Source organism: Punica granatum, chromosome 2, assembly GCF_007655135.1.
Source record: "Punica granatum isolate Tunisia-2019 chromosome 2, ASM765513v2, whole genome shotgun sequence".
Classification (NCBI taxonomy): domain Eukaryota; kingdom Viridiplantae; phylum Streptophyta; class Magnoliopsida; order Myrtales; family Lythraceae; genus Punica; species Punica granatum.
Window position 1 is genome coordinate 40,773,307 of NC_045128.1, and position 25,604 is coordinate 40,798,910.

Here is a 25,604-nt window from a genome sequence, read left to right on the forward strand (position 1 = left end):
GGAGAATATCCCTATCATCGCAGGAACATATTATTCCATTAGGTACCATAGAGATTTGTATTTTCTTCTTCCTTGGGCTATTTTATAAGAGAACAGTCACATGACATGATGAATCAGTCGTCGTCCTACGCATGGACCGTAGAGATAAGAGGTCGTCGCATGATTCAAAATTAGCTCGTAGGAAGGGGCCGGCCCCGAAGCATTATCAATTGACATGGCGCCTACTCCAAGGCCCCATGCAAGCCGTTGTCAGATGACTTTTAAGGTTATCGAGTTCAAAAGACAAGGAAGGCAAATTGAACGAAGTCGAGCTAGCTGGAAGAATCAAGATGGATAATTTTTAAAATTCAATAATAATAATGTGAATATATATATATATATATGGGTTAATCACATAAAAAGGCGCGATGTCTATTCAAATTCTCAATTCTAGTATGATCTTGCAGAAATAACATAGAAAAACACGACCTTTCGTTTTGATCTCAAATCTAGCACGCTATTAAATATCCCGTCAATTCTAACAATATTGACTTATTATGCATTAACAGTGCCACATGTCGCTGTATCATTTGATGAGTGAACCCCACTTTTTTTTTTAATAAAATAATTCTGAAAATTAAAAAAAATAAAAAAGGAAAGGGAGGAAGGGGGCCGGCGGTGGTGACCTCGATTGCAACCACCTCCCCACCAATCGGAGTCGCTGGCCACCAGAGAGGTTGGTGGCAACCTCGATTGAAGGGGTGGTGGTCGCAGCGGAGACCACCACGGCCAAAACAAAGGAGACCCGAGGCAGCAATCGAGGCCACCACCACCGACCATCTCCTCTTTGTCTTCAGCCGACGCTTTCCCTCCCTTTCTTTTAATTTTTAGAATTATTTTATTAAAAAAAGTGAGATCCACTTAACGAAAAATATGAGGACACATGGCACCGTTAATACCTAGTCAACCAATACCATTAGATTGACGGAATATTTAACGGTGTGCAAGATTTGATACTAAAATGAAAACTCATGCATTTTTTTACTATTTTCGAAAGGTTGTGCTAGAATTGAGAATTTAAATAAGGGTTTTGTCTTTTTTATGTGATTAATCCTATATACATTAGTATGACAATGATTTTGGATTATTTAATGTTAAACTGTTACCTTCATTACTTCATATACGAAATTCAGTTAGTCGTGATTAAAGATATTCACTAAGCTCATACAATTTCGAAATTGTACGGAAAAATTTCCACGAATTCCGTTTATTTGACAGCACGAAAAACTCCTTTCATCCATATGAATCGTTTATTTCACCAACCAATTTAAAGGTTATCTCAGTTGGCCAAAATTTTCTACCGTCGTCTTTCGGTTATACAATCAAGTGGACGCCATATCGCAAGTGTCATTTCCCTGTACGTCATTTTGCTTTTCGTTTTGTTTAGGGTGTAGCACAGTGACATACGTCTTAGTCTCATAATTAAGAGGCTTTATACAATACTTGTGATGAGACTACTTGTATCTTTTTATTAGTTATTAGGATTTCTAATTCATTTATACCATGTCCATGGATGTCTCTTGTAATCCAAAATAAAAAAAGAGTTTTGGTCCTATAGCATGATCTTCGTTTGCAATTAAAACATAATGAATTTAATCTTCATTTATATGTATAGATCAAATAAAATGTTTTTTTGTAAAAAATTGTGAGGGACGTTGTCCTCACAATTTCAGGAGATCGAACATTAAAGATTATTACCCATCTCAATAAGTGCACTTCCCAAGACTCGAATTTGTGTTCTTCTCTTTCCAAAAGTTGAAGTTTACCACTCACCTAACATTTTATTGGTAGATCAAATAAAAGTTAATATACTGGTTTTGTAATTGGTTTGAGACTAAGAAATTTTGCAATCGGTTGTCATCAATATAATTTTTTGTACCCATTATTTTATTTTATTTTATTGTCTTTTTTAATCAATGAATCTCATTTCTAACTGAAAAGAAGAATGATGATTAAATCGTTCTTATATTCATTTTCATCATAAGTTTTATTTGCTTGTGCAGGGATCACGTATGCTTTGACCCACTAAGCAGCTCGAGAATTTTGCTGTCTTTTTCTTCCTTCTGGCTGAGGTTGATTTTTCTTTCTCATTATTGGAAGTTTGCTAAGGCGAAATTACACAGAAAATATAGAGGAAGAAAAAAAAGTCCTAATAGGCTAATAGGAAGGGAAAAAAAAGGTCCTAGTAAGATATATAAAGAAAAATAAAGTCCTAATTATATATATATATATAGCTAGATAGACATGTGAGAAGGTTCTTTTAAATTATGGATTTCTTATTAAGATCGATTTTTACTTGAGGTATAACTATACTTAGCCAAGCCTACGGTCTTACCCTTTGTTTGCATTGGAGGGAAATGAAAACAGTGAGAGGAAAAGTTACTTAGTTCTCTTCGTTTTCCTCACTCCAAACGAAGGGTTAAAGTTGTAAATATGGACTAATGTAAGTTAATTTAAACGATTAGATACTTGTTCTTTTAAAGTAAAATTTGTGAATGGAGAAAATTCATGACTTAGAGAGTTTTATTACATAATTAGTGTTATACTCGTGCGCTGCACGAGATATTAACCTAAGTTGATTTTTATGAAAGAGAATTAAGAAAGAAACATATAAAAATACTATTAATTTAAATTGAAAAAAAAATAACAAAAGCTATATATTCTACCAATTAGACATTACAGATTGTGAGTGAGAGTTGAAGAAGAGAAAATTATGTTAATAAGCAAATATTTAATTTGTTCTTACAAAAAAAAAATATATACTAAGAGTAAGAGATAATAATAATGTATTATCTATTGAATAGACATAGTGATAGATATCGTGTAAGCATTAGAGTGTTGGAAAAACTATATTGAATCGAAATATGATGCGTAAAATGAATTTTCATATCTTCTATTTATAGTATGTTGAAACATTGGATTTGGAAAATAAAGACACATATCTCGAGGGATTATATTCAGCAATCAAGAAAACTTCTCGATATCCTGCATACATTGAATGTAGAAAATGTCTTGTCGGTATTTTACATATGTAGATTAGAGACAATATATTTATGAAATATTAATGTAACATGGACAAATACCACGAATCTCTGATTTAGAATGAAATTCTCGGAGCAGACAAAATGACGATCAACCATAAACTGAGAGTTTGTTAATGGAGCTTTCACGATATCGCTGCTCAGCTTTTATATATTATAAGACTCGTAACTTTTTTTCTCTAATAGACTTAAAATCTTAAAATATAATTATTTGTACAATTTTATAATATATATGTATATAGATTGTTTGTTATGATTTATTAATCAAAATAACTAAAAAAAGAAGAAGAAGAAACTGTAAAATGAGAGATGGAAAAGGGAGAGGCGTTTTTGAACGTGAGAGAAGAGAGGGGAGAGAGCAAGAGGAGAGGGAGAGAAATAAGGAGAAAATCATGGGAGTAGTTATTTGATCGTTGAAAGTGTTAAATAAATTTACTAATTTATCCTTAACTGCTTCTTAATCTAACGACTGGTAATTATTTATGTTATTTCAGTATAGACATTTCATCAAACTGAATGTTGCACCAGCTCTCAGCCTTCTCCCTTTTGTAATAAAGATGATCCATGGGTGAATTTGCTCGAATTGGATTTATAGGAGTCTATTGACCTTTCAGATATCATGATGCACACAAAAAATGCCATGAATACATAATACAACAATTAAGCATATTAATTTATATCCATTTTTTGGGCGAATCAATTTAGGTGCATCAGCCAACATAAAAAATCGTACGGTCTTTATGCTTTCCTTCAAATATATTGCTAGAACGATGAAGCTCTAACTCGATCTTTTTTAAGTGAACTAAACTTAAACTTGCGAATACTCGACTGATCAGTCCGGCTCAGTTAGCGACCTCTCATTCTTATATTATTGGGTCTATATTCTCTGATTCTGGGTCCTTATTAATATGTTTCTCTATTATGTAAATAAAAAATTCACTCATAAATGATTAATTAGCCAGGTCATATATATCATTAGCTAGTACTTAATGTTGCCATACACGACCGAAATAGAAACATTAAATTACATACAAATGGCTATAAACTAAATAAAGTAGTTCGTTTAAATTTGGGCATTTGCCCCGTTTTCCACCCAAAAAAAAAAAAAAAGTAGTCCGTCAAGGTTATTGCCATAAAAAAAATTGCAAAATTAAGGCTAATTACACGCAAACAAGCCATCACTCAGCCGCCAATTTTTATTTCAACGCATGTAAAATTTATAAATAATTTTATAAGACCATTTGGATTATATTAAACTATAACCATTTGTGAGGGCTATAAGAAGCTGCAAATCTTCGATTTACCAATGCAACAGCGCCCGGGATAAAGATTACTACATGGGGAAGTTCGGAAGGACTTATAACTCCCCCCTAGCCTACCAGAAGATAAACTCGCAGACTCGAGCCCGGAGAGGGTTCGTGCCCATGCTGGTGGGGAGAGACAGCGATGCTATGGAGAGACTGCATGTGCCCACGAAGCTCGTGGAGCATCCCTATATCGCCGCCCTCCTCGACATGTCGGCTGATGATTTCGGGTATGGGCAGGATGGCCTGATCAGGATCAGGTTCGACGCCGACTGTTTCAAGCAGATGGTGAAGAGGATATCAAAGGAGAAAAGGTAGATACGGGAGCGCTTGTGATTTAATTAGGCACGTATAGTTTATCTTTGGAATCGACGTACGACTTATGAGTTTTCGGAGCTTTGGAGGATTAGAAATCTGGATTCATCACTTCCTGGAAATAATCATACCAGTGTTTAGCCTTATACATGTTTAGGTAATATCAGGGCAGAGAAGTAGGACTTAAAAAATAAAAATAGTAAATTTATTTAAAAAAAAAAAAAAACGATTGTTTGGCTAGATTCTATATATCTTCCTCTTAATCTTATGACCTTATGTAAATTTTTCTGTAACATATCGGTATTCATTTAAAAAAAAATCATATTTGAATAAATGTTTCGTTCTCCTCTTTCTCCTTTGCTCTCGATTGTATTAACGTTCGTATAGGCATTTCGTTAAAGATCGAGAATCATGGACATGTATTACCATTTCGCAATAGGTTTTCTGTGGCCGTCGCTGCGATGATCGGGCCATTATCTTCGGGTTGTTTTTCTATAAGGACCCGACAATTGAAATACTCATTGTCAAGATTCTCGTTCGAAGAAGAGAGAATATAAGAAAGATATTCTAATATTGACCAAGTAAATGTGGCCCCGCTCGTAAATAGATGTTGACCACGGCGGCGGGGTCAACATCCGAGAATTTGGGCCCATAAGCCCAATGGGCTTATGGCCCAAAAAGATCTCTCTCTTTTCACTTGACCCCACAGAGGCCTAATGTTTTTCATTATCAGAAAATAGCATAAAACAAAAAAAAGAAGAAATACATTGGAATTCATAATTTATATTTTTTTTTTGAAATTTAGAAATTGGAATAATAAATTTAATCATAAATCTCTATTTGGAACTCGGATTTGTCTTAACGATGAAACATTACCGTGTAAACTCGGTCAACATGATACACAAAGATTTTGGATAAGAGTACGGTCCATCTAAATTCTTAATCATAATCGAATTCGTCCAGAGTCATCGTGACCATGCCATTATTGTTTTGGGCCACACACCAGGTAGAATGACCTAGAGAGGCAATGAACTACTTTCCTTGCACCTAGAGGCTTCCCGGTTTTTCAACGCGATAGGGACATATGCTTCTTAACATTCGGCCTACATCACACCACAAAAATTATTCCAACTTTGGTATAGGCTTTTTATTTTGCTCGGGTGCGTGAGAAAATTAATATCTGTAGAAAATTATCTAATTTATGATAAAACAAATTTTTTTTAAAAAAAAAAGAGTAAGATTTATTCGCTTTTTTATTTTTCATAAATAATTTTGATATTTATTTGAAATTTTATTATTATGATTAATTGTCGTGATCAGATGTATGTATGTCCATGTATTTCGCTTATTACACACATTAATTGTTTAATCAATCGAACGAATTTTTATTTTCCAATAAAATATATAATATTCGTTCGTGAATCGATCAGTTTTTCTTTCTCAAGAAAATATTTAATTTTTGTTTTGTTCATGAATTAATAGGTTTTTTATCCTTCAAAAAAACCTTTTAATATTAATCTCGATTTTCCATAAAGAATTAGATTCTAAGAGCAGTAAAAAAAAATGATTAAACCACGCGCCGAGGGTTTCAAAATAGCGAGTCACGTTGCATTTTTATATTATCCTCTTATTTTTATATATTATAATTGATTGATGCTCTTGAATATCGAAAATAACACGGGATAATTGAACTTAATGATTCAAGCTGATAAGATAATCGGGCCTAAAAAGATTGGGCTTAATACAAAAAATTGGAATCTGATAAGATCGGTATTCGACTTAAAAGTATCTGATCATATTTGATACGTACACATTAAACACTGAAAGCTTGTAGCTGTACAAAACATGTGCCATAAAAACATTACATGTGCTTTGGCAATGTTTGGATACGAAATTTGGCCCATAAGACCGGTCCTTTACCCCCCTTTTTTTGCTATTAATAGTTCGCAAAGTGGGTCTCCCTCCCTCCCCATCTGCTCCAATAACCAAACTATCTTCTCTTATATGGCAAAAAAAGTGCCAAACTCCTTTGGCAACTTTATCTTCTTCTGGCCAAAGCGTGGGGCACCCTTTCCATCCCCTCCTTCGCACCAAAAACCGCAATTCTCCAACTCCGTGCAGAAGGTTGTTCGGTTCCGCGTCGAGTTATCGCATTCATGGCACTGTACGCTTGGCGGAGTATCCACCCCATTTATACGTAAACCGCAAGTGATATTTGCGAAATAGATGAATCGCGGTGTACACATATATATCTAGTAGTTTTTGAGAGAGCACGTACGCTTCGTATCTGATCTATCTTGTTGTCGGGAGAGTCGTGTGGCGATGAAAACCTAATCTTTCTTCTATTTTGTGCAAGAGTTGAGCTTTATCTTTTCACGGTCCACATGTGTGTCTATAATGTCTTTGGCAATATTAGGTAGCCGTAGCTGTCAAGTTTTTATCATGACCTATTTGATTGATAGATAAGTCTTTCTTTTACGATATCCACATCGTTCTCCCCTCCTACGATCCATATATAAGTAAGTCCACGCCTTACCCTAATTCCATGCACTGCATCAGTCCTCTTCCTAGCTTCCCCTTCTTCCTCTTCCTCTTTCGATATTTCATCATGGCTGCTTTGGAGAGCTTCAGCCTCGATGACATACAGGACCTCGAAATGACAGAGGTCGACGGGGCGCTCCTGAGGCAGCTGCTCGAAGAATTCGAGATAGACATAGCGGGCAGTACAAAAATAGAGTACGATGACGTTCAGTCACAGGAGAGTAAAGATGGTCTGAGCTGTGTAGAAGTGACGGAAGCTCGGGACAGCCACTGGGAAGAGGGCATCATTGTCCACAACTTTGGTTGGATTGATGAGATTGCTGAGATGAACCCGGTTGTTCCGAGCGCCGAGACCACGGGCTGGTACCCAGAGGACATGGCGGGCTTGGTAGAGTTTGATTTCAACAATGTTAACACTGAAGAAATGGTCTATAATTGCCTGTGGGACGATAGCTAGACGGTTTCTAATGATACATCAGATAAAATACTTTTTCATGGAAATTATCAGACGTCTCCTATTGCCTAACCATATATTTCTTTTCTTGCGATAAGAGTCGGAATACGAGAATGTCTGATATCAAATACGTGAAAATTTAAATTAATGGAAGAAGTCAACTACGAATGGAACAGTCTCGACTCTTGATATTTAACCATCGTACACTCGAAAATCATGAATGTGATGCAGCCACGATAACTCCAGCCATTATTACATTACGGTAATTTAAATGAACACGGTTAGTTTTCTCATTCTATCTCTCATTCTCCCTCAAATTCAGCTCAAATTCAGTCAGTTGATCATGAAAATGGTAGATGATCAATGTGATGCTTTAAATCTTCATATGCGACTCAAAAAATCTTCACCTGTGACTCAGCAGACCGAATTCTCAAAAGTTGCATACAACCCCCTTAATTGACGAGCTCATGATACTGCACTGACGGAAAATTTGGCAATGAAAAACCCGATCGTGTCAAGTGGTGCTGATGGATCAAATCTCTGAACTAGTTCCTCTTCGCCGGGTCTCAGCCATTCCCTGTATGCAGGCAGTACAGCATGTTATCCAGATATAGCGAAAACCTTTTCAACACATGATCTATAAAGCCTATTATGGTCCATTCATGAATTTCTATCCCTCGTCATTAGAAGTTAGAATGTTAAATGGAAAATTTAACAGACAAATGCATTTGACATCAGATGCCTCCGTAACAACACAGCTGTGCTCGGAGATTAAGAATCATCAATTTTCAAGTACCAAAAGATTGGAAAGCAGCACTCACTCAACCAATCCATCGGGGTATTCATAATGACCGACCAGGCCTGGTCCTCCAACTCTTGGATACTGAAACATACCAGAATGTGGGAACATGTAAGCTTCTATTGTGAAGAGTAGTAATTTAACAAACTTCCCTTCAATTGGCCTTAGCCAAAAACAGAACAATACAAAAGCAATCTCTTCGATTAGAGTGCACTTGTCACGAACGATATTCAGTTGAGAAAAATGCAACCTAAAGCACATTTATTTATAGTCTAACCTGAGAAGCCAAAGACAGAAATTTGTAGGTGTCCAACGCATAACGAACCAATGCTTCATTCTCCCCAGGGTTAATCGTACATCTAGCAAACAAAGACCAGAGCTCAATTCAGAGATCCCCAGAAAACAAATTCACAAGAACAAAGACATTTAAAAAAGAGAAATCGGTTTCTTCCTCCTTTCTCAAGCAATAAAACATTACGTACGACTCAGACACTGGCCATGATAAGTGTCTCATAATATTCTTAACAACAGAATGCACAAAACAGGTTATGGGTACTAACGTTGAGTACACAATAACACCTCCTGGGCGAACTAACTGAACAGCCTGATCAAACATTCTCTGCTGATACTTCGCATGATTTCTCAAGGATTCAACTGTCTCCTGGAAATATAGCAATAGCTTCTGTTGCTTTATCACCGTACTTAAAAATAAAAGGAAAATAAAGCAAATAAAAAAGAGAAGAAAAGCGCAAGAAATAAAGGCCCAAATAAAAGGAAAAATGCCTGCTGGAGTATTAGTTAGATTATCAGACCTCGGCAGAGAAAAGACGAGGCCTCAAGCCAAGAGCAGAACAAGGTGCATCAAGAAGGACACGATCGAAGCTGTGAGGTAAGAAACCGTTTGACTTCTCAACCCTGCCACCTGTGCTTTGATTCCTTCCCGGCCCATTCTTCATTCTTCGCATGCTTTTCCTGATTTCAGCTCTACTAACATAAACTTTTCCTTCTCCCTGTCCATTGCTAGCTGTAGTATTAAGTTTATTAGAGACAATTCACAAATAAAGGTATAAGATACAGCACTACATGCAATCACTCAGACAGATAATATAAATGAACTAGTGTTGCTTTTCGCATTAAAGATACTGGTTCAGACCAAATTCTAGATCACAGTATTTTGCATATTGACCAAGATCAAAAACGACTGCAGATAAACTCTTTTGTCATTTAAGCAATGCAAAGCATTAAAGCAGGAACAAGAGGTGCAACCAAATTATAAAAATTTATAAACAAAGAACTTGAACAGAAACTGATCAGTTTTTATTGTCCGATAAAATTTGCAAACTGAAATGAACAATTATAAGGTAAAGATGACATTAGAACAGTATTGGTTTGAAGTCGACCTACCATTGCCACTGCAAGTTTCAGCAACACTCAATCCTTCAATTTCACTGCCTGACTTATTCTCTACATGCGACTCCATCATATTAGAATTTGAAATAGCAGAATTGCTGGTATCTTCAGCACAATAAGATGAGGATGAAATGTCAGAGTCACTTCTCCTGCAAACAGCTTTAAGAGCATCTAGTTTATATGTGGTTATACAATTCAAGCCCAATTCAGTAGCCAATTTCTGAATTTCAAGCACCTACAAATAAGCCATGAAACAAAAATTCAACAAAACCATCAAAGTGAGTACATCAAAGTGCAAGCAATAGTTTCAAAATGAACAAATATGTCAACATAGATATGGCATAAAGAGTCATTAGTATGAATTTTAACCGATGGTAACATGAAAATTGCCCTCACTCTCATCTACTTCATTTTCAATACTTTTAGACTTCATTTCTAAACATCCTTTTTCCCAGATTAGAGTTCACATGTACAACTATTTGAGTTTCACAAATATCAATTTGTGTTAGTGAATTAAGAGCTGCTGTTTTTACAGCTGTTTTACTGCTGTCTTTGTTCTGTTTTATTGAAGTCCTAGTCCTTAGGAGTGACTAGCTGTTGTGGCTATTTTTTAGAATGTTAGTTGCTGTTTCTCTGGTCAAGTAAGTAGTTGGTAACGTGTCTTTGTGGGTTGCAGTGTTTAGGAATTCAGTTATGAGTCATTTTGTATTTATTATGTATTTTCACGATTAATGCAGTGATGCCTTTTAGTTCTATTGCTTTTGTCTGTCTCTTCCCCAACTTTAAAACGTCAATTTGACATCAAAATTCTGGAACTATTATAAAGAGAATGAAGCATTCATCAAGAGAAACCCGTGATCAGGTAATTAAGATCCATACTTTAATAACAGCTAACATAGTGAAATTGGGAATATCAATAAGAAGCACTACCTTATTATGAGATCTATCGACAGCTACAACCTCCCCTTCATCTTTCATAATACTTGCTATTGCAGTTGTTTTCCCTCCTGGTGCAGCACACATGTCCAGAATACGCTCACCTTTTTGAGGATCTGAGAAATTTTTACATTATGTATCAGTAAAAAGGGAAGTCTAGTGACGATACGGCAAGCACCCTCTTGGCCTTGGGCTGTATTGATAAATGATTAAGGAAAGAAAAGAGAAGGGAAGAAGGAGATGACATACCTAAGACGTGAGCTGTGACTATACTTGGCAAATTTTGGAGAAATATTTCCCCCTCAAGCACATCTATAGAGCATAGGAATGTAAAGTCACACTTCTTTCCACCAGGTCATGCAATGACATAATACTGAACTAAAATCCAATTGTAACAGCGTGCAAATTGTCAGAAGAAAAATGTTTCACCAATAAGCAGGACTAGTACATACTATTGAAAGAAGGCAGCCCGTATACTTTATTATTCATGTCAACAGCCACCCCTTCAGAGGCACGGAAAATGCTTGATCTTGACATCATCGTTGTTCCTTGACCTATATATAGGCCACTTCTTTCTAAATAGTAAGGATCTGCCATCGTAAGTATGTAACAAACAGAACTTAGAAGCTCGACTGGGGTAACTATTGAATTTTCAGCAGAAATCAACAGCAAAATACAGATACACAGAAAATGGAAATAAAAAATAGCTAAAACTTATACCTACGAGATGGCTACTACATCACGTCATATACACTATCAAAAATAGCTAAACTCTAACCTGTTTGTGCTCCCTGAAGAACAGTCCCACGTGTCACATCAATGGCCCATCCACCGCCTGGAACAGGTCGCTCCACTGCAACAGAGACGGCTACTGCATCACCTTTCTCCACATAAGCACTGCATGCCATCACACCAGGAACATATACCTACGAGTAAAACTATGATGAGGAGAAGAAAGAGGTATAAACAAAATCTAACCACTCATGTAGAGAGATCCTTATCTAAGGTCAAAACAACACTATCAACCTTGTAGTATGACTAATGCTACGAAACGAGCATTACCATATCAATATTTTCATGATTGATCTGTTGGGGGCAAAACATATTTCTCAAGAGAATCAATGAAATATTTCAAAAAACGAAGCTATGTTAATTCATTGTAGCTGAAAAACATGTAGAAAGTGCCATTCAAGGAGCTCCACCTCACACGAGACAAAAGATCCTTATCATGCAGGCAAAATATCAATTAGTGAATTACTCTAACAAAAGAATGTGATTACTCTAACAAAAGAATGTGATTTCAAGATCTTAAAGTAACATTTAGATGAATTCATTGAATAAAAAGCCAAATGAGTCGCATCATAAAGAATTCTTTAGCATAAAATTCAATAACTTGAAGATAAGATTCCGTTGGAGTTGTATTGGGGGGGACTTGAAGAGGCGTATAGCACCCAGAGAAAGGTCGCAATACAAAAGGTCATGGAATTAATTCAGATAGATGGCCACCTGAGCACCTCGGAGCACTGATTCTGCACACTTCCTACTGACAATGACCTCCTTCAAAGGCTTGTCAGGATTAAGACCATAATCAATATTGTGCGGCCCCGAACCTCTGACTAAGACAACATACTCTAATCCAGGTATTTGACATCGAGAAACCAATCCACTATCCAAGCTTTCCTTCAGAGGATCCACTGTGTCCCCTGAAGAACCTAAAACTGCCCCACCATGGTCTCCCGAATCTCGACCATTTTCTCTTCTTGAATTTGAGCTGCCATTGGCAAGTCCATGAAACTTCTCCCCCAGAAGAGCTCGCAGCTTATCAATGACTGCATCAGTTGCTGACTTAAGCGTGTTCACTCGAATGCAAGAATAGCAAGAGGGCCGCCTGGGATTGCAACAATACAGACCTTTGAGTACTTAAAAGAGCGAGACATTTGCAATTTCGACTATGATCACAACTCGCTGCATATCAGAAGCAACCCCGATAGGATATTTGCACTACTAAGAACAAAACAGAGGATCTCGGTCGAAACAACGGAAGCTCAGAGGCAAAGTTTGGTTTTTTACGTGAGAGCTTGGGAGATGAGAGCGAAATGCTCCGCCCCATAAGCACTGACGAAGTACGCCTCCACTTGAGGATTCCATTTCAGCACAGGATTGAAGCAGTAACGCTCCGACGCGTCCATCTGAAAATTAAAGAAGTTCTGCAACCTCGTTAGACAACTTGCACCGTAAGAGTATTACGTATCTTGGAGGAACATGAGGAGTGAGCCTTACCGGAGACTTAGTAGGGTTTTGGAGGTTTAAGGAGAAGCTTCTGCTGCTGCTGCTTATAGCTCTGACCAAACCCCTCGCTTTCTTCATTCAAAGGAAGTCAAGCTTCAGCCATTGCCATTTCCTCTGCTCGCTCAGCTTCAACCTCGCAACCTCGGACTTCGCGAAGCAATGGGTGCAGTTGCAGCGGGCTGAAAATGGGCCGAGAGTTCGGCCCAATGGGCTATAGTGATTGGATCTGTTTGACGAATGAGTGGGCCGGTCTTGGAATTATTTGGGCCCATATTGACAGCACTGGGAACCTGCCCATCAGGGTCGTTGATGGAGACATTGAATTCAATCCATACCATAGCGTCTTTCCTTAATCTTACTTGAACTGAATTAATCGCGACCATTTAGTTTTTGAATATTAGAGTAATCACCAAAAAAGGATTTATGAAAACGATTTTTGTCGGTGGAGTTCATCGTGTCTCTTTATTTACGCTTCCTCCCTCCTCTGAACCCCCTAGGTCAATGGGTCTAGTCTAGCAATAGGTTAGCATTTATTACATTTTCTCTCATATTTTGTTAGAAGTGAGTAGACAAATTATCGAGTTAGATCGAGAATGAAAAGGCATACGCACGGCTCGAATCAAAGTGCCTATACAAATAATGTTCAATAACGTATACATTTTTTTAAGTATAAAATATGGAAAATTCTACGGTCAATATAGTCTAATAATGTATTTATTCGTGATGCATATGAGGTTGAAAAATTCTACTAGCTGGGTAGGTGTAAATGAGTGAAGAGGAAAGCATTGGAGTCATCACAAAATGTGTTAGTGTTGTAGTCTTTTCATGCGGACATGTGTATTGTATTTTGGGGTTCGAAAGTCCAAGCAAACATGGACTGACTGTGCTCTTTGAAATTGCAAAATGAATTTAATTAAATTTATACAAATGGAATAATAAAAAACGAGGAAGTGAAATATTGTCGCGGAAGAAGACAACTTTGCAATGCATCTTTTTTCAAAATCTTTTACTTCCTCCAAAGATCAGCCATTTCTCATTAGCTTACCTAAAGGAAATAAAAAAAAAAACCCTTTTAATTTGATGTTGCGATTGCGTGTTGGGAATTCCACGGGAGATCATCTATATGTTGCATAAATTGTTTTCCAATTTGTGTGTCAAATTAAAACTCTTTCCCATTTGTAGATGGCACGATCTGTATTCCTAACTGCATGCCTACCTATCGATTATGGCACTCCTAGCGAAGTTTATGGAATTCATTTATGTATATATGTGTGTATTTTTTTCTGTAGGAATATATATATATATATATATATGTATTTACTATGATCTTCTTTATTTTTTTGGTTGCTTAATGACCCATTCGTCTTATAACGTTAAGAAGTAATAAAGGAACTTCATGATGCTAATAGGAACGATCATAAGAACATCGGAGTTTTTTTTTTGAAGTATAGAAAATACGCGAACTTTGATGTAGCAGCTCCTATATTTATTAATTAACTTCCAAAAGCATGGTTATAAGTTTAGGTAAATGTAATTGATGCAGATAAATCTAACTGCATCATACTTGGAGCATCACCTGTACTGTAGCAGTGCAGTTGATGAACATCGAAAATTAATTACAGAGGGAGAGTGGGGACTAATTAAATCCTCAATATCCTTTTGTTCCAGGCTGCCCGCCCAAGTTGGTAGAGCAAATTGCATTGATGGCCGATCTTGCTACAGTGACCAGATATATATATGTACATACATAATTAATCGCCGTACTGCTCCGTTTGTTTTCAAAGTCGTGATTTAAGATTTTAACTTTAACTTTAACTCAAAACACTACACAACAAAACACACATTTCAAAAGTCAAATTGGTGGACCCCATATATTATTAAAATACAATCCCATTATAATTAATTATCTCTACCTTCCATTCATTTTATATTTCAAAAGTCAAACTGGTGGGTCCCATATATTTTTGTCTTCTTCTACAATCACAAATTCGTGACTTTAACTCCGAAAACAAACGCATTGGTAATGACTGAGCAATTCAAGGGCTCCGATTTGTTAGTAATTCGAATAGAAGTACATGCTGTCCATTGGTTAAAGAGGAAAAAAAAAGAGAAGATCACCATCGCATATTGCTAATGCAAAAATTGAGGCCGGCCATAACATATTCTCCTTTTTTCTACCAACGGACGTGCAGATGACCATTATATGTACGTCCCTTTTATGAAATATGCTAGGGTTTCAATCGCAGTGCTCGCATTCTCGTTTTCATGTGCTTAGGCCGACGGGTTACTTAATTAGGCCTCCTCTCATCTACCCGAAAAATGTGGCTGCCCTGATACGGTGGATGATGATATAACTCTCTCCAGCCACATATGGAATTAATCTCAAAAAGGGCATGGACGGACGAAGGGCAACCCTAACACGCAAAAACGCATGCAGGAGGTGGGGAACCAAAGGCAGCCACCTTCCATCTTTGAAACTCTCGAGTGTACATATGCGTGTTATTTCAACGTTAAGTATTAATTAATTGTATATAAATAATTCTCTATAAATTCCTCGGGAGTCAACAAATTAATTCTATATTTATTTAACTCACAATCCCCTCTACAAAAAAAAAAAAACAAACAAACAACAACAACAACGTTAACCGATGAGAGAAGGAATTTCTTGGTCGTCAAATACCGTTTTCATGGCGGCAACGGCGACATGCATGTCTATATCTATGTCTGCTTCAAACCCCACCACGCCATCTCCACTTCCCTCTCTCGACTAATATATATTATCTATATGTATACATATACGAATATACATTAACATGTTTCGGATATATGTATGTTGTTTCTTCACGTTTCTATATATGTTATAGGTTTTTTCTTTTTATGGTCCAAGCGCGGAATTCCAACTAAGAATTAATGCGACATATAGGCCAATAGATTTTTCTGATGAGAGAGAATTCGATGTTATCTGATATACCGCTCATGTCATGAGATAATACTGTTGATGAGGACTTGATATTTATCGTTAATTTCATATATAAGATTAGGCCATCGATCATGAAGACTTTCTTTATCGACTTATCCCGTATAAATGGGAGAAAAAGGGAAAGCCATCGGAGAATTGAAAAAAATAATAATAATTTCGATGAAAAATCCTTTTGACACTGTGTGCATCATATATGGAAGTGAGATCTTGATCTAGACAAAATTAATGCTGAACCATAGGATCGCTCGGACAGTCGGTGGCCTTCTTGCTCAAGCAATTGAATTTTTCAATTTAGTGAAGTCTGGCCTTGTGCAATTAATTTCCTTTAGAGTAAATAAATACCTTTGGATTTATCGTTTAATAATGCATTGCATGATGTAACATTAATTAAGTGAATATACGGGCTTAGGCACCCGTTCTTTCCCCCCCCAAAAAAAGAAGAAACATGAACATATATATGTGTATATATATTTACATATTCTCCTTGCTGTATGGCAATTTTTTGCATGCCATGTTTTTTTTTTTACGGTACGAGGACTTATAATATCTTTTCTATAAGCAACTTGTTTATAATTTAATCCATATAAGTCGAAATGCATGGTCTTTATTTCCCTTCCACAAAACCTGTCGTAGTATTTATATTAAAGTTTTAGAAATTTCTCTTATTTTTTGAATAAATACTCTCTTTGGAGTTTCGAGAAAGAGAGTACAGTACATAATCACATATTCCCATCTAATAACCATGTGGTTTTAAGTTCTATTCGAATAGTGAAATTATATATCTATACCTCTTTATTAACTATTAGAATTTCTATTTCAGTATATTTGGGTAATGAGCTTCCCTTATACTCAAACGAATAAATATATGCTCTTTCAAAATCGCAAGATATGTAACAATATTGAGACCCTTTTTTTAAGAAGTATTTTATATTTTCCAAAAAGAAAAAGGTAACTTTCTATTCTTAAAATGTATTTAAAGTTATGGACTAATATAGAGTTAGAAGCTCTCTAAACTCAGTTGGACTCCTACATGGCAGCTGCAAGATTCACCTCCTTTTTGCCACAACTCTTAGGCTTGATTTGGGAGTGAAATTGCTGAAATAAAAATGCTAAAGTATAAAAAAATAAATATTAATTTTAGAATAAGCAAAAATTTTTAGGTGGTAACAATTTGAAACTACTGAAATTAAAATTAATATTTTAAATAGAGAATAAACATAATTAATTTTTATAAGCACTTATCAACTTGTTGGAGAAAATCACGGTTACAACCATAAAAATTAGTCAAACCATGATTTTGAAAGAATTCACCAAATATTACTTTTACTTAAAATTCAACAAAATGAGTGCTTATTCAACCGTCAGTACACTCTCAAGTGAAGTCTTAATGGTATATTCATACGATAATATCGAGGGTACGAAAAGTTCTTTAATTTTTATAGAAAGACCCAAAGAGCTAGCTAGTGTGTCACGAACCCGATCAAATCACAAAGAGCAGAGCACCCGAGGTCCAAAGAGCTAGCTAGTGTGTCGATTAAAAATTATAATTTTTTTGATTAAAAATTTGTAATTTTTGGATATAATTAAAATTGCTTAATTTTTCAATTAAAAAATTTAAATATATATTTCGATTAAAAAATTTAAATATATATTTACAAATTAATTTTGAATAATTATGAATCCTGAAATATTAAATTCGAAATTTAGTTTGAAATTTAAAACTATTTTTTGATGTATAAATGATGCTGAGTACTGAGTTTTTTACCAATTCCCTCTTGAAGGGTACCTCATTCACCGTACATATTAGTTATCGACAAAAAATTATAAGTGTTACAAATAGCATCTTAAATGTTTCAAGTAACATATCAATAGATTGTGCATGTTGTACTCATGAATGGCACATTTATATGGTATCAATAAGTAATAAAATTTTATTTTAATTTTAATAGAATAATGCGTAAACAAATTTTGTTGTCGATAAACAAAAAAAGTGTTAAAAAATAATTCAACATATTAATTGCATTAAAGAACATTAATAAATATAATTGAATGCATAGATTCATCACAAGAAAGCACATGCTGTGGGTAGGCCCGCGGTTCGAATCCCCCCATGGCACATTACCATCAAATTAATTTGGGGGAGAGGGCAGGCCGCACGTGAGGCTGGAGCACGCATGCGTCTGGTCGGATGCATAAGAAGGGAGAAAAAAGTCGGTGGGCCTGCCACCCAGAAATTCAATTTTTTTTTTTAACATATCGAGGAACTTTTCCTCGATAATCCATCTATAAAATCGAGGGATTATCCTCGATATAGCCGTGAAAAATATTTTTGAGGGCCACTTTTGCGAGGAAATATTTTCCTCGATAATCCGCGGGAATACTATCGGAAAACGTACGGTTTCGATGGAATTCGGCGGATTAGATCGTAGATAATCAGTAAATTTTTAGTAGTGATGAGAAAAAATGATAAGAAAAATTGAATAAAAAAATGAAACTTCAGAAAAAAGAAAAAAGGAAAGTTCAGTGGTTCAACTAAAGGAAAAAAAAGATGAATATAACAAAAAAAAACTTCAATCAAACATGCAAATTCAAATAAAATAAAAAAGGATATAAAAATTTGATTTAGTAGAAACTTATTGATAGTAACCGAAATAATAATTAGAAATTGTGAGGAAATGAGCAATAAATTAGAGAGATTGATAAAAAGATTAGAAATTATATGAAAGTTTGATGCTGCTATTAGTGGGCTAATCTATACAAACAAGAAAAAAAAAGCTGAATTTATCAGGAATTGTTTCTAGCATGTAAGTTGATAAAATTAAGTCAGGGTCTTGATTTATTATGGGCAAGAACAATAGTTACATATATATATATAGAGAGAGAGAGAGAGAGAGATTATAATATTATTTATTTTTAGGAATTTATTGAGGTGGTAGCTTTATTAGTCTTACCATGGGGCCGGCACTGAACTTACACGGTTGATAACTTGATATCATATCTTCTTTTGCATATATATATGGACTTGAGGGTCTCATTTACTCGGTTGCTCGGTTGACTAACAAGGATGAATTAACCGACTTTACTAAAGAAAAATGAAAGTTCAACCCGAAACAACCACAAGATATAATATAATTTGTTGAAGTTAAAATAAAAAAACGTATAATATAATTGACAAATTATATTTCATATGTGATTAATTTGCAGCGTAAAAATGTCCAGTTAGATATTTAAGTTGACGGAGATTGAAAATATCTCGAAATATATTTTTTTAAAAAAAAGAGAATAAGACTCGGCCAAAAACCGAGAGAAATATAGAGAAGAATATTATAAAATTATTAAGGGTTTCTTTTTTTTTTTTTTCCTGAATAATAATATTATTAAGGTTGATATTGAACATTTATTACTTCTTTGTCCATGGAAGAAGCGCGTTAACGTGATCGCCCTTCCACCCTTTAGAAAAGTTCGCTCTTTTATTAGAAAACTCAGGTCAAACCCCAACACTTTGGACCAAAAGAAAGAAGGAAAAGTGTTTAGCCCGCCCAGCAAACCCCTCTTCCCCTCCGCCCTGCTTGCTATTCCGTGCTCACACCCATAGAGAGAGAGAGAGAGAGAGCAGTGTGAAGTTGCAGTCAGCTTCTCTGCCGCCATGACTGAGAAATGAGAAATGGTGGTGAGGGGAAAGAGGGAGGAAGAAACCCAGCTTGCGACCAGGTAAAAACCTCCATTTCCACAGCTCCATTAACTTGGACTTCAACCAACACCCATAAGAAGAAGGGAAAAAAAAAGAAGAAAAGAAATCTTTGAAGTAAAAAAGGTTAATATTTTCTACTCATTTGCTACTTTTCATTTCAGCAGCATAGGATGGATAAAGTTATGTTCACACTACACATGTAGATTATGTATGTATAGTGTATATATCATCCATGATCCATGAAACCGCGTGTAGACTGTGACTTTTGAATTCCCCATTCAATTCAAAGTCCTAGCCAAGCTTTGATTTTGATTCCGAGTACCAAAAGAGCAGCACACCCCTCTCCTCTCCTCTCCTCTCCCCGTCTTGTGGGCGTCTATGTACTTCATAAAGACACCCACCGTCTCCCCCAATCGATACATTTTCACCCTCAATTACAGTACTCAACTTCCACCAGTTCTTTGGTCTCCTGTTTCTGGGTTTTTGTGTTATATATTCTTTTTTTTTTCTGGGTCTCCCTGTTTGATTGAGATTGAGCTTGATCTGATTCCGGGTCTTGGGTTTTCTTGGATTCTTGATTCTTCTTTGTACCGGGGAAGCTTCAGTTTTTCCTTTTTGTTCTTTAGGAATACTGTCTCTGTGAGCAATCGAGGGCAGGTCAACGCCATGGATGCAAAGATTTCTCTGCCTATTAGCCTTCTTCTGATCCTCGGCTGTGCATTCGTAGCCGGGGCTTCCGCACATAAGCATGATAGTCTCATCAATCCCAACGGCTCCTCTCTTGCGGGGATCGAACTGCCTGATCATATGAGCTTCAATGCCGTCTCTTCTTCGGGTGCAACCGGGTGCGGCCTCTCGTCCTTGAAGCAGCCCGGACAGACGGATTCAGCTGTTCCATCCTATTCCGACATTGATGACGATGACGATGACGATGACGATGAAGTTGAGGGGGATGCTTCCTTTTTGTTGGCTAAATCGCAGAGAGAAACCGTGAAGCTCCACCTCAAGCGCCGATCGGCGAGCTCCGATGCCGGCTCGAAGGAATCTGTGGCTGAATTCACCGGGTGGGATTTGAGCAGGATTCATACACTTTACAGGAGGATGACTGAGAGGAAGAACCAGAACACCATCTCAAGGCTAAAGAAAGGTAGGGAGAAGAAACCCAATTGGGGGTCTGATTATAATCGGGTCGATCCACCTGCCCCGGCCCCAATGCCGGAATTTTATGGCGATGGTCTCTCTGGTCAGTTGATGGCAACTTTGGGGTCCGGGGTGGCTCTCGGCTCAGGTGAGTACTTCATGGATGTGTTCGTGGGCACTCCCCCGAAGCATTTCTTGCTGATCCTTGACACCGGGAGCGACCTGAATTGGATCCAGTGCGTCCCGTGTTACGACTGTTTTGAGCAGAACGGGCCTCACTATGACCCCAAAGACTCAAGTTCTTTCAAGCACATTGGCTGCCATGATCCCCGGTGCGAGTTAGTCTCCTCCCCGGACCCGCCACAGCCCTGCAAGGATGAGAACCAAACATGTCCATATTTCTACTGGTACGGAGACAGTTCAAACACAACTGGGGATTTCGCCCTCGAGACATTCACGGTGAATCTCACTGCACGTAATGGGAAGTCCGAGTACAGGCGGGTCGAGAATGTAATGTTTGGGTGCGGACATTGGAACCGCGGGCTCTTCCATGGGGCCGCGGGTTTATTAGGCCTGGGGAGAGGACCGCTCTCGTTCTCATCCCAGCTTCAGTCTCTCTACGGCCACTCTTTCTCGTACTGTCTCGTCGACAGGAACAGCGACACAAGCGTCAGTAGCAAGCTGATCTTCGGGGAGGACAGGGAGCTCCTGAGCCACCCGAACCTGAATTTCACATCGTTTGTGGCAGGGAAAGAGAATCCTGCCGATACATTCTACTACGTCCAGATAAAGTCGATCATAGTCGGGGGAGAAGTTCTCAACATCTCTAAAGAGACTTGGGAACTGTCGCAGGACGGGTCCGGTGGCACGATCATAGACTCGGGCACTACTCTAAGCTACTTCGCAGAGCCTGCCAATACGACAATTAAGGAGGCTTTCATCAGGAAGGTGAACAAGAAGTATCCTCTGGTGAAGGACATCGAGATCCTCTACCCGTGCTACAATGTGTCGGGAGTCGAAAAGGTGGATTTGCCCGAGTTTGCAATTGAGTTCGCCGATGGCGCCGTGTGGAACTTCCCCGTGGAGAACTACTTCATCCCATTATCGGATGACATAGTCTGTCTGGCGCTGATGGGGACTCCCAAGTCGGCTCTGTCCATTATCGGGAACTACCAACAGCAGAACTTCCATATACTGTACGACACAAAGAAATCGAGGCTCGGGTACGCCCCGATGAGGTGCGCCGAGATTTGATTGGTGACGGAATGCTGTTTTTAGGGCCGGGAGAGCTGTAAACAACTGGTGGCTGTTAGGAGGCAAAAAGTAACAATTTTTTCTTTGTGTAATTCCTTATTACAGAAGTGTAACATACATGGAAATTTTTAGTCCTGATTTATCTGCCATCCTCCTCCCGAACTCGGAGTTCAGATGACACGCATACATATGTACATACATACACAGATTAGCGAGCAACTATCCCGATTCAGGAATTGAATGTTTTCCGAGTTATCGTCATTTTCGGAGATGTATGATTCAATGGAACCTGAGTACATAAGATCTGATGTTTCTTCCTTTTTGGCTGGCAATGTTTGAATAAACAAAAGCATGCTGAGCTTGTGATAATGGGGAATGGTCAACTTTGATTTGCCGTGTCATAACATCACACTTGTCTGCATAATAAGAAAACAAACGAGGAGTCAACTGTTAGGTTTGGTTTTTTTTTAATATTGAGAGGCTCTCAACTAACATTTCCAGTGACGTGGGACCATCGAGGGCAGGGAGGGCCTTTGTCCATTAATACATAGTTCTTGATTGATTTTATTAGTCCCCCTGTCCCAACAGCTTCCATTTTCTTATGTAAATAAGCAATTATTTTGTAGCCATGATTGCGATACTCGGAGTCTAATCAGAGGAACCTTTTCAGTTGGATGAGTCCGAAGTGCTTATCAGTTCGATAATACATCTGTTTATAGGAGATCGACTGTTTCATGAATCCAGCCTTTGACAGTGCAGTCGGCGGTTTTGGTCTAGTTCGTGCCATCGTGCTTTAGTTGTACATAGATGGCGTCAATCTTTTTATGCCACATTTATAGACTTCTAGGTAAGCCGCACATTTATAGACTACTAACTATTGCTGGCCATTGATTTTTCCATATGAAAAATGGGATCGAGCTCGTGTCATCTTCTTGTCCGGGGTTCATGCCAATGTGGGCCCCCATGAGCCCATGACAGGTAGATAATGGGCCGAACTTGGTGTCTTCTTCATGGGCCTTACGGCCCAGTTAACCCAATACCTGGTTGGACCGCCCGGCAGCTACAGAGACGGCTAGGGTTTTTCTACAAAGCATCGTCTCCTTCATTCCATCGCGTGAGAGAGAGAGAGGGAGGAGAAGGGAGGGAAGGGCTTTGCTTGCGCAGCTGAACCTCCGCCGCACTCCGAAAAATGGGGCCTTTCAGGGTAATCTCTAATATACGGTACGTTTGGTGCGTGAAACTGATCTCGACTGCTTATTGATTTGCTTGTCTTCGTGAAAATGGTGCAGTTTCACCAGTACCAGGTCGTCGGGAGAGCACTGCCCACCGAGGGAGATGAGCATCCTAAGATCTACAGGATGAAGCTCTGGGCAACCAATGAGGTCCGAGCCAAGTCCAAGTTTTGGTAAGAGCTCTCCATTCTCTCTAGCATCCGAGACATTTTCTTTTAGCAATGAGCTTGATTCTCCAAGGTTGCTCTATTTTTGTTTCATTTGTGATTCTGATCTGTGAGATTACAGCTTCTGCCGACTGAGGGTGTTTGCTAGTTGGAGTAGAATGTAGTTGTATTTGTTGATTGGTGGCTTAGCCACACCAGGAGGGAGTTGTCCCCAGTTGCTCTCGTTTTCTTCTCCTGTCCGGTTATGCAATTGATCGTTGATGGCGTGTTTAGGTACTTCCTGAGGAAGCTGAAGAAGGTGAAGAAGAGCAATGGTCAGGTTCTTGCCATCAATGAGGTACCCATTTTTTATGCTCCTCGAATTTCTCATTTTATTGCCTGGTGTTGTGATCGGGCTTGATTGTATTGTGTAGATTTGCTGTAGTATTACTTAATCTCATGTTAAAGGAACAAACTTGAACCGACCACTTCAACACAGGAAGTGAGATAATTGTTACTTGTTCATATGGCTTTCAGTGAGTAGCTTCTCAGTATTCCTCCCCCAGAATTCTGCTGATTCACAGAGAGTATCAAACAGAAAAATCCTCTCTCTCGCTTTTGCAGCATTTGACCGAGACATAGCTTGCCATTCTTTTAAAATTGGATGACCCTCAACCTCCAATTCTCTGCCACTCAGTGATATAAAAATAATTGGCTGAGCGACTCCACTGTCCTAGCCTCTGATGGGCTCGACCTTTCTATGTTTGTGTTCTAATTTATAGTAGCCCATCATCCTAATGATTTTGTACTGACAGTTTGTGACATTTACATCTACTGCGAACTACATCTTCTGTTTCTAGTACGGTAAGGTGTGCAGGAATGATTGGCTATGGTCTCTGTATTGTTTACTCCATTTTGGTTCCTTGTTCCAACCCACACTTGAAGAAATGGAATAAGACTCTTTTCTTCTCTGTTGAATTTGCAGATTTTTGAGAAGAATCCGACCAAGATCGATAACTATGGTATTTGGCTCCGGTACCAGAGCCGTACTGGTTATCACAATATGTACAAGGAGTACAGGGACACGACTCTCAACGGGGCTGTGGAGCAGATGTACACTGAGATGGCATCTCGTCACAGGGTCAGGTTCCCCTGCATCCAGATCATCAAGACCGCCACTGTTCCAGCAAAGCTGTGCAAGAGGGAGAGCACCAAGCAGTTCCACAACTCGAAGATCAAGTTCCCGCTTGTGTTCAGGAAAGTCAGGCCACCCTCTAGGAAGCTCAAGACCACATACAAGGCTTCGAGGCCTAACTTATTTATGTAACTCTTTTCTTTTGCTGGTCGGGATTGGAAGTCTGCTACCTGTTACCCGTCCCTTTTAGAGAGAAAGGAATTGCCTGCTCTAGTAGTCTATTTTGTTGTGTTCCTGAATTTCTCCAAATTTTGATGATTGACAGTTGAATGACTCTTTTTTTTCAATGCTTTGGCTGCATTCTTAATTCGAGTTGTGAATGCTTAAAAATTGAAGTTCAGCTATTTGCGGTATTGCTTTTTCTCTGAGTTAATATTTGGACCGATTGCTGTCTCCGAGATGATGGTCTCACTGTCCCTGCTTATTGGTACCTTGCTCGGGTTGTTAATGTAGCGGGTTTTAGATCAGGAGAACCTCAATACTATTAAAAGACAGCCTTCTTGGATAAATTAAGGACATGGTAGTGGTTTCAGATTTCTCACGAAGACAAATCACTCCAGGCAGGTGTCTGAGCAGCCCTCTTCGTCCTAACCATAGCTGCGGAAAGAAGATTGACCTAGATTTGTTTATGAAGCGGGGCCTTGTTATTAGGAGGAGCCATTTTGGATCCACACGCCATTCCATGGAAGATTAGGAGTATAGTTAAGGATATAATTTCTACGCTCAATTTTCTTTTGGAATGATTATGCTTATGGATTTCTAGGTCAAACAATACCTTCGCTCATGACTTGGGTCAATTTGGCTCAATGTCAAATTTTTTTTCTTTTATGTATTTATG

At 38.0% G+C, this 25,604-nt stretch overlaps 2 protein-coding genes across 4 annotated transcripts; one reads left to right on the forward strand and one right to left on the reverse strand.

The window, feature by feature from the left end:
* Positions 1 to 7,856: 7,856 nt before the first annotated feature.
* On the reverse strand, positions 7,857 to 13,256 carry LOC116197837 (putative methyltransferase NSUN6). 3 transcript variants are annotated; one of them, XM_031528090.1, is made up of 13 exons: positions 13,120 to 13,256; positions 12,910 to 13,028; positions 12,346 to 12,727; positions 11,618 to 11,765; positions 11,292 to 11,429; positions 11,089 to 11,151; positions 10,834 to 10,955; positions 9,898 to 10,138; positions 9,306 to 9,517; positions 9,054 to 9,154; positions 8,771 to 8,852; positions 8,516 to 8,577; positions 7,857 to 8,271 (listed from the first exon to the last, which is right to left on the reverse strand). In XM_031528090.1, the coding sequence occupies exons 1-13, from the start codon at positions 13,204 to 13,206 to the stop codon at positions 8,160 to 8,162; spliced, it is 1,869 nt and encodes a 622-aa protein (XP_031383950.1). In that variant the 5' UTR covers positions 13,207 to 13,256; the 3' UTR covers positions 7,857 to 8,159. The 3 variants fall into 3 exon arrangements, 2 of the variants coding, with proteins under 2 accessions (XP_031383950.1, XP_031383949.1); XM_031528089.1 differs by having other exon boundaries at positions 12,910 to 13,046; positions 13,120 to 13,253; XR_004155105.1 differs by lacking the exons at positions 7,857 to 8,271; positions 9,054 to 9,154 and having other exon boundaries at positions 8,510 to 8,577; positions 12,910 to 13,046.
* A 6,864-nt stretch (positions 13,257 to 20,120) lies between these two features.
* Positions 20,121 to 25,119, forward strand: LOC116194003. Its single transcript, XM_031522741.1, has 5 exons — positions 20,121 to 22,190; positions 23,362 to 23,397; positions 23,483 to 23,598; positions 23,866 to 23,929; positions 24,557 to 25,119. The coding sequence occupies exons 1-5, from the start codon at positions 20,178 to 20,180 to the stop codon at positions 24,896 to 24,898; spliced, it is 2,571 nt and encodes an 856-aa protein (XP_031378601.1). The 5' UTR covers positions 20,121 to 20,177; the 3' UTR covers positions 24,899 to 25,119.
* Positions 25,120 to 25,604: the final 485 nt, after the last annotated feature.

Coding starts and splice junctions, on each gene's coding strand:
- LOC116197837 (XM_031528089.1), bottom strand. CDS start 13,206: ATGAAGAAAGCGAGGGGTTTGGTCAGAGCTATAAGCAGCAGCAGCAGA. Junction 9,155..9,305: donor CTCGTCTTTTCTCTGCCGAG/GTCTGATAATCT, acceptor CTATATTTCCAG/GAGACAGTTGAATCCTTGAG. Junction 8,578..8,770: donor TTCTGTCTTTGGCTTCTCAG/GTTAGACTATAA, acceptor GGTATGTTTCAG/TATCCAAGAGTTGGAGGACC.
- LOC116194003 (XM_031522741.1), top strand. CDS start 20,178: ATGTACTTCATAAAGACACCCACCGTCTCCCCCAATCGATACATTTTC. Junction 22,191..23,361: donor CGATGAGGTGCGCCGAGATT/TGATTGGTGACG, acceptor TTGCGCAGCTGA/ACCTCCGCCGCACTCCGAAA. Junction 23,930..24,556: donor AGGTTCTTGCCATCAATGAG/GTACCCATTTTT, acceptor TTGAATTTGCAG/ATTTTTGAGAAGAATCCGAC.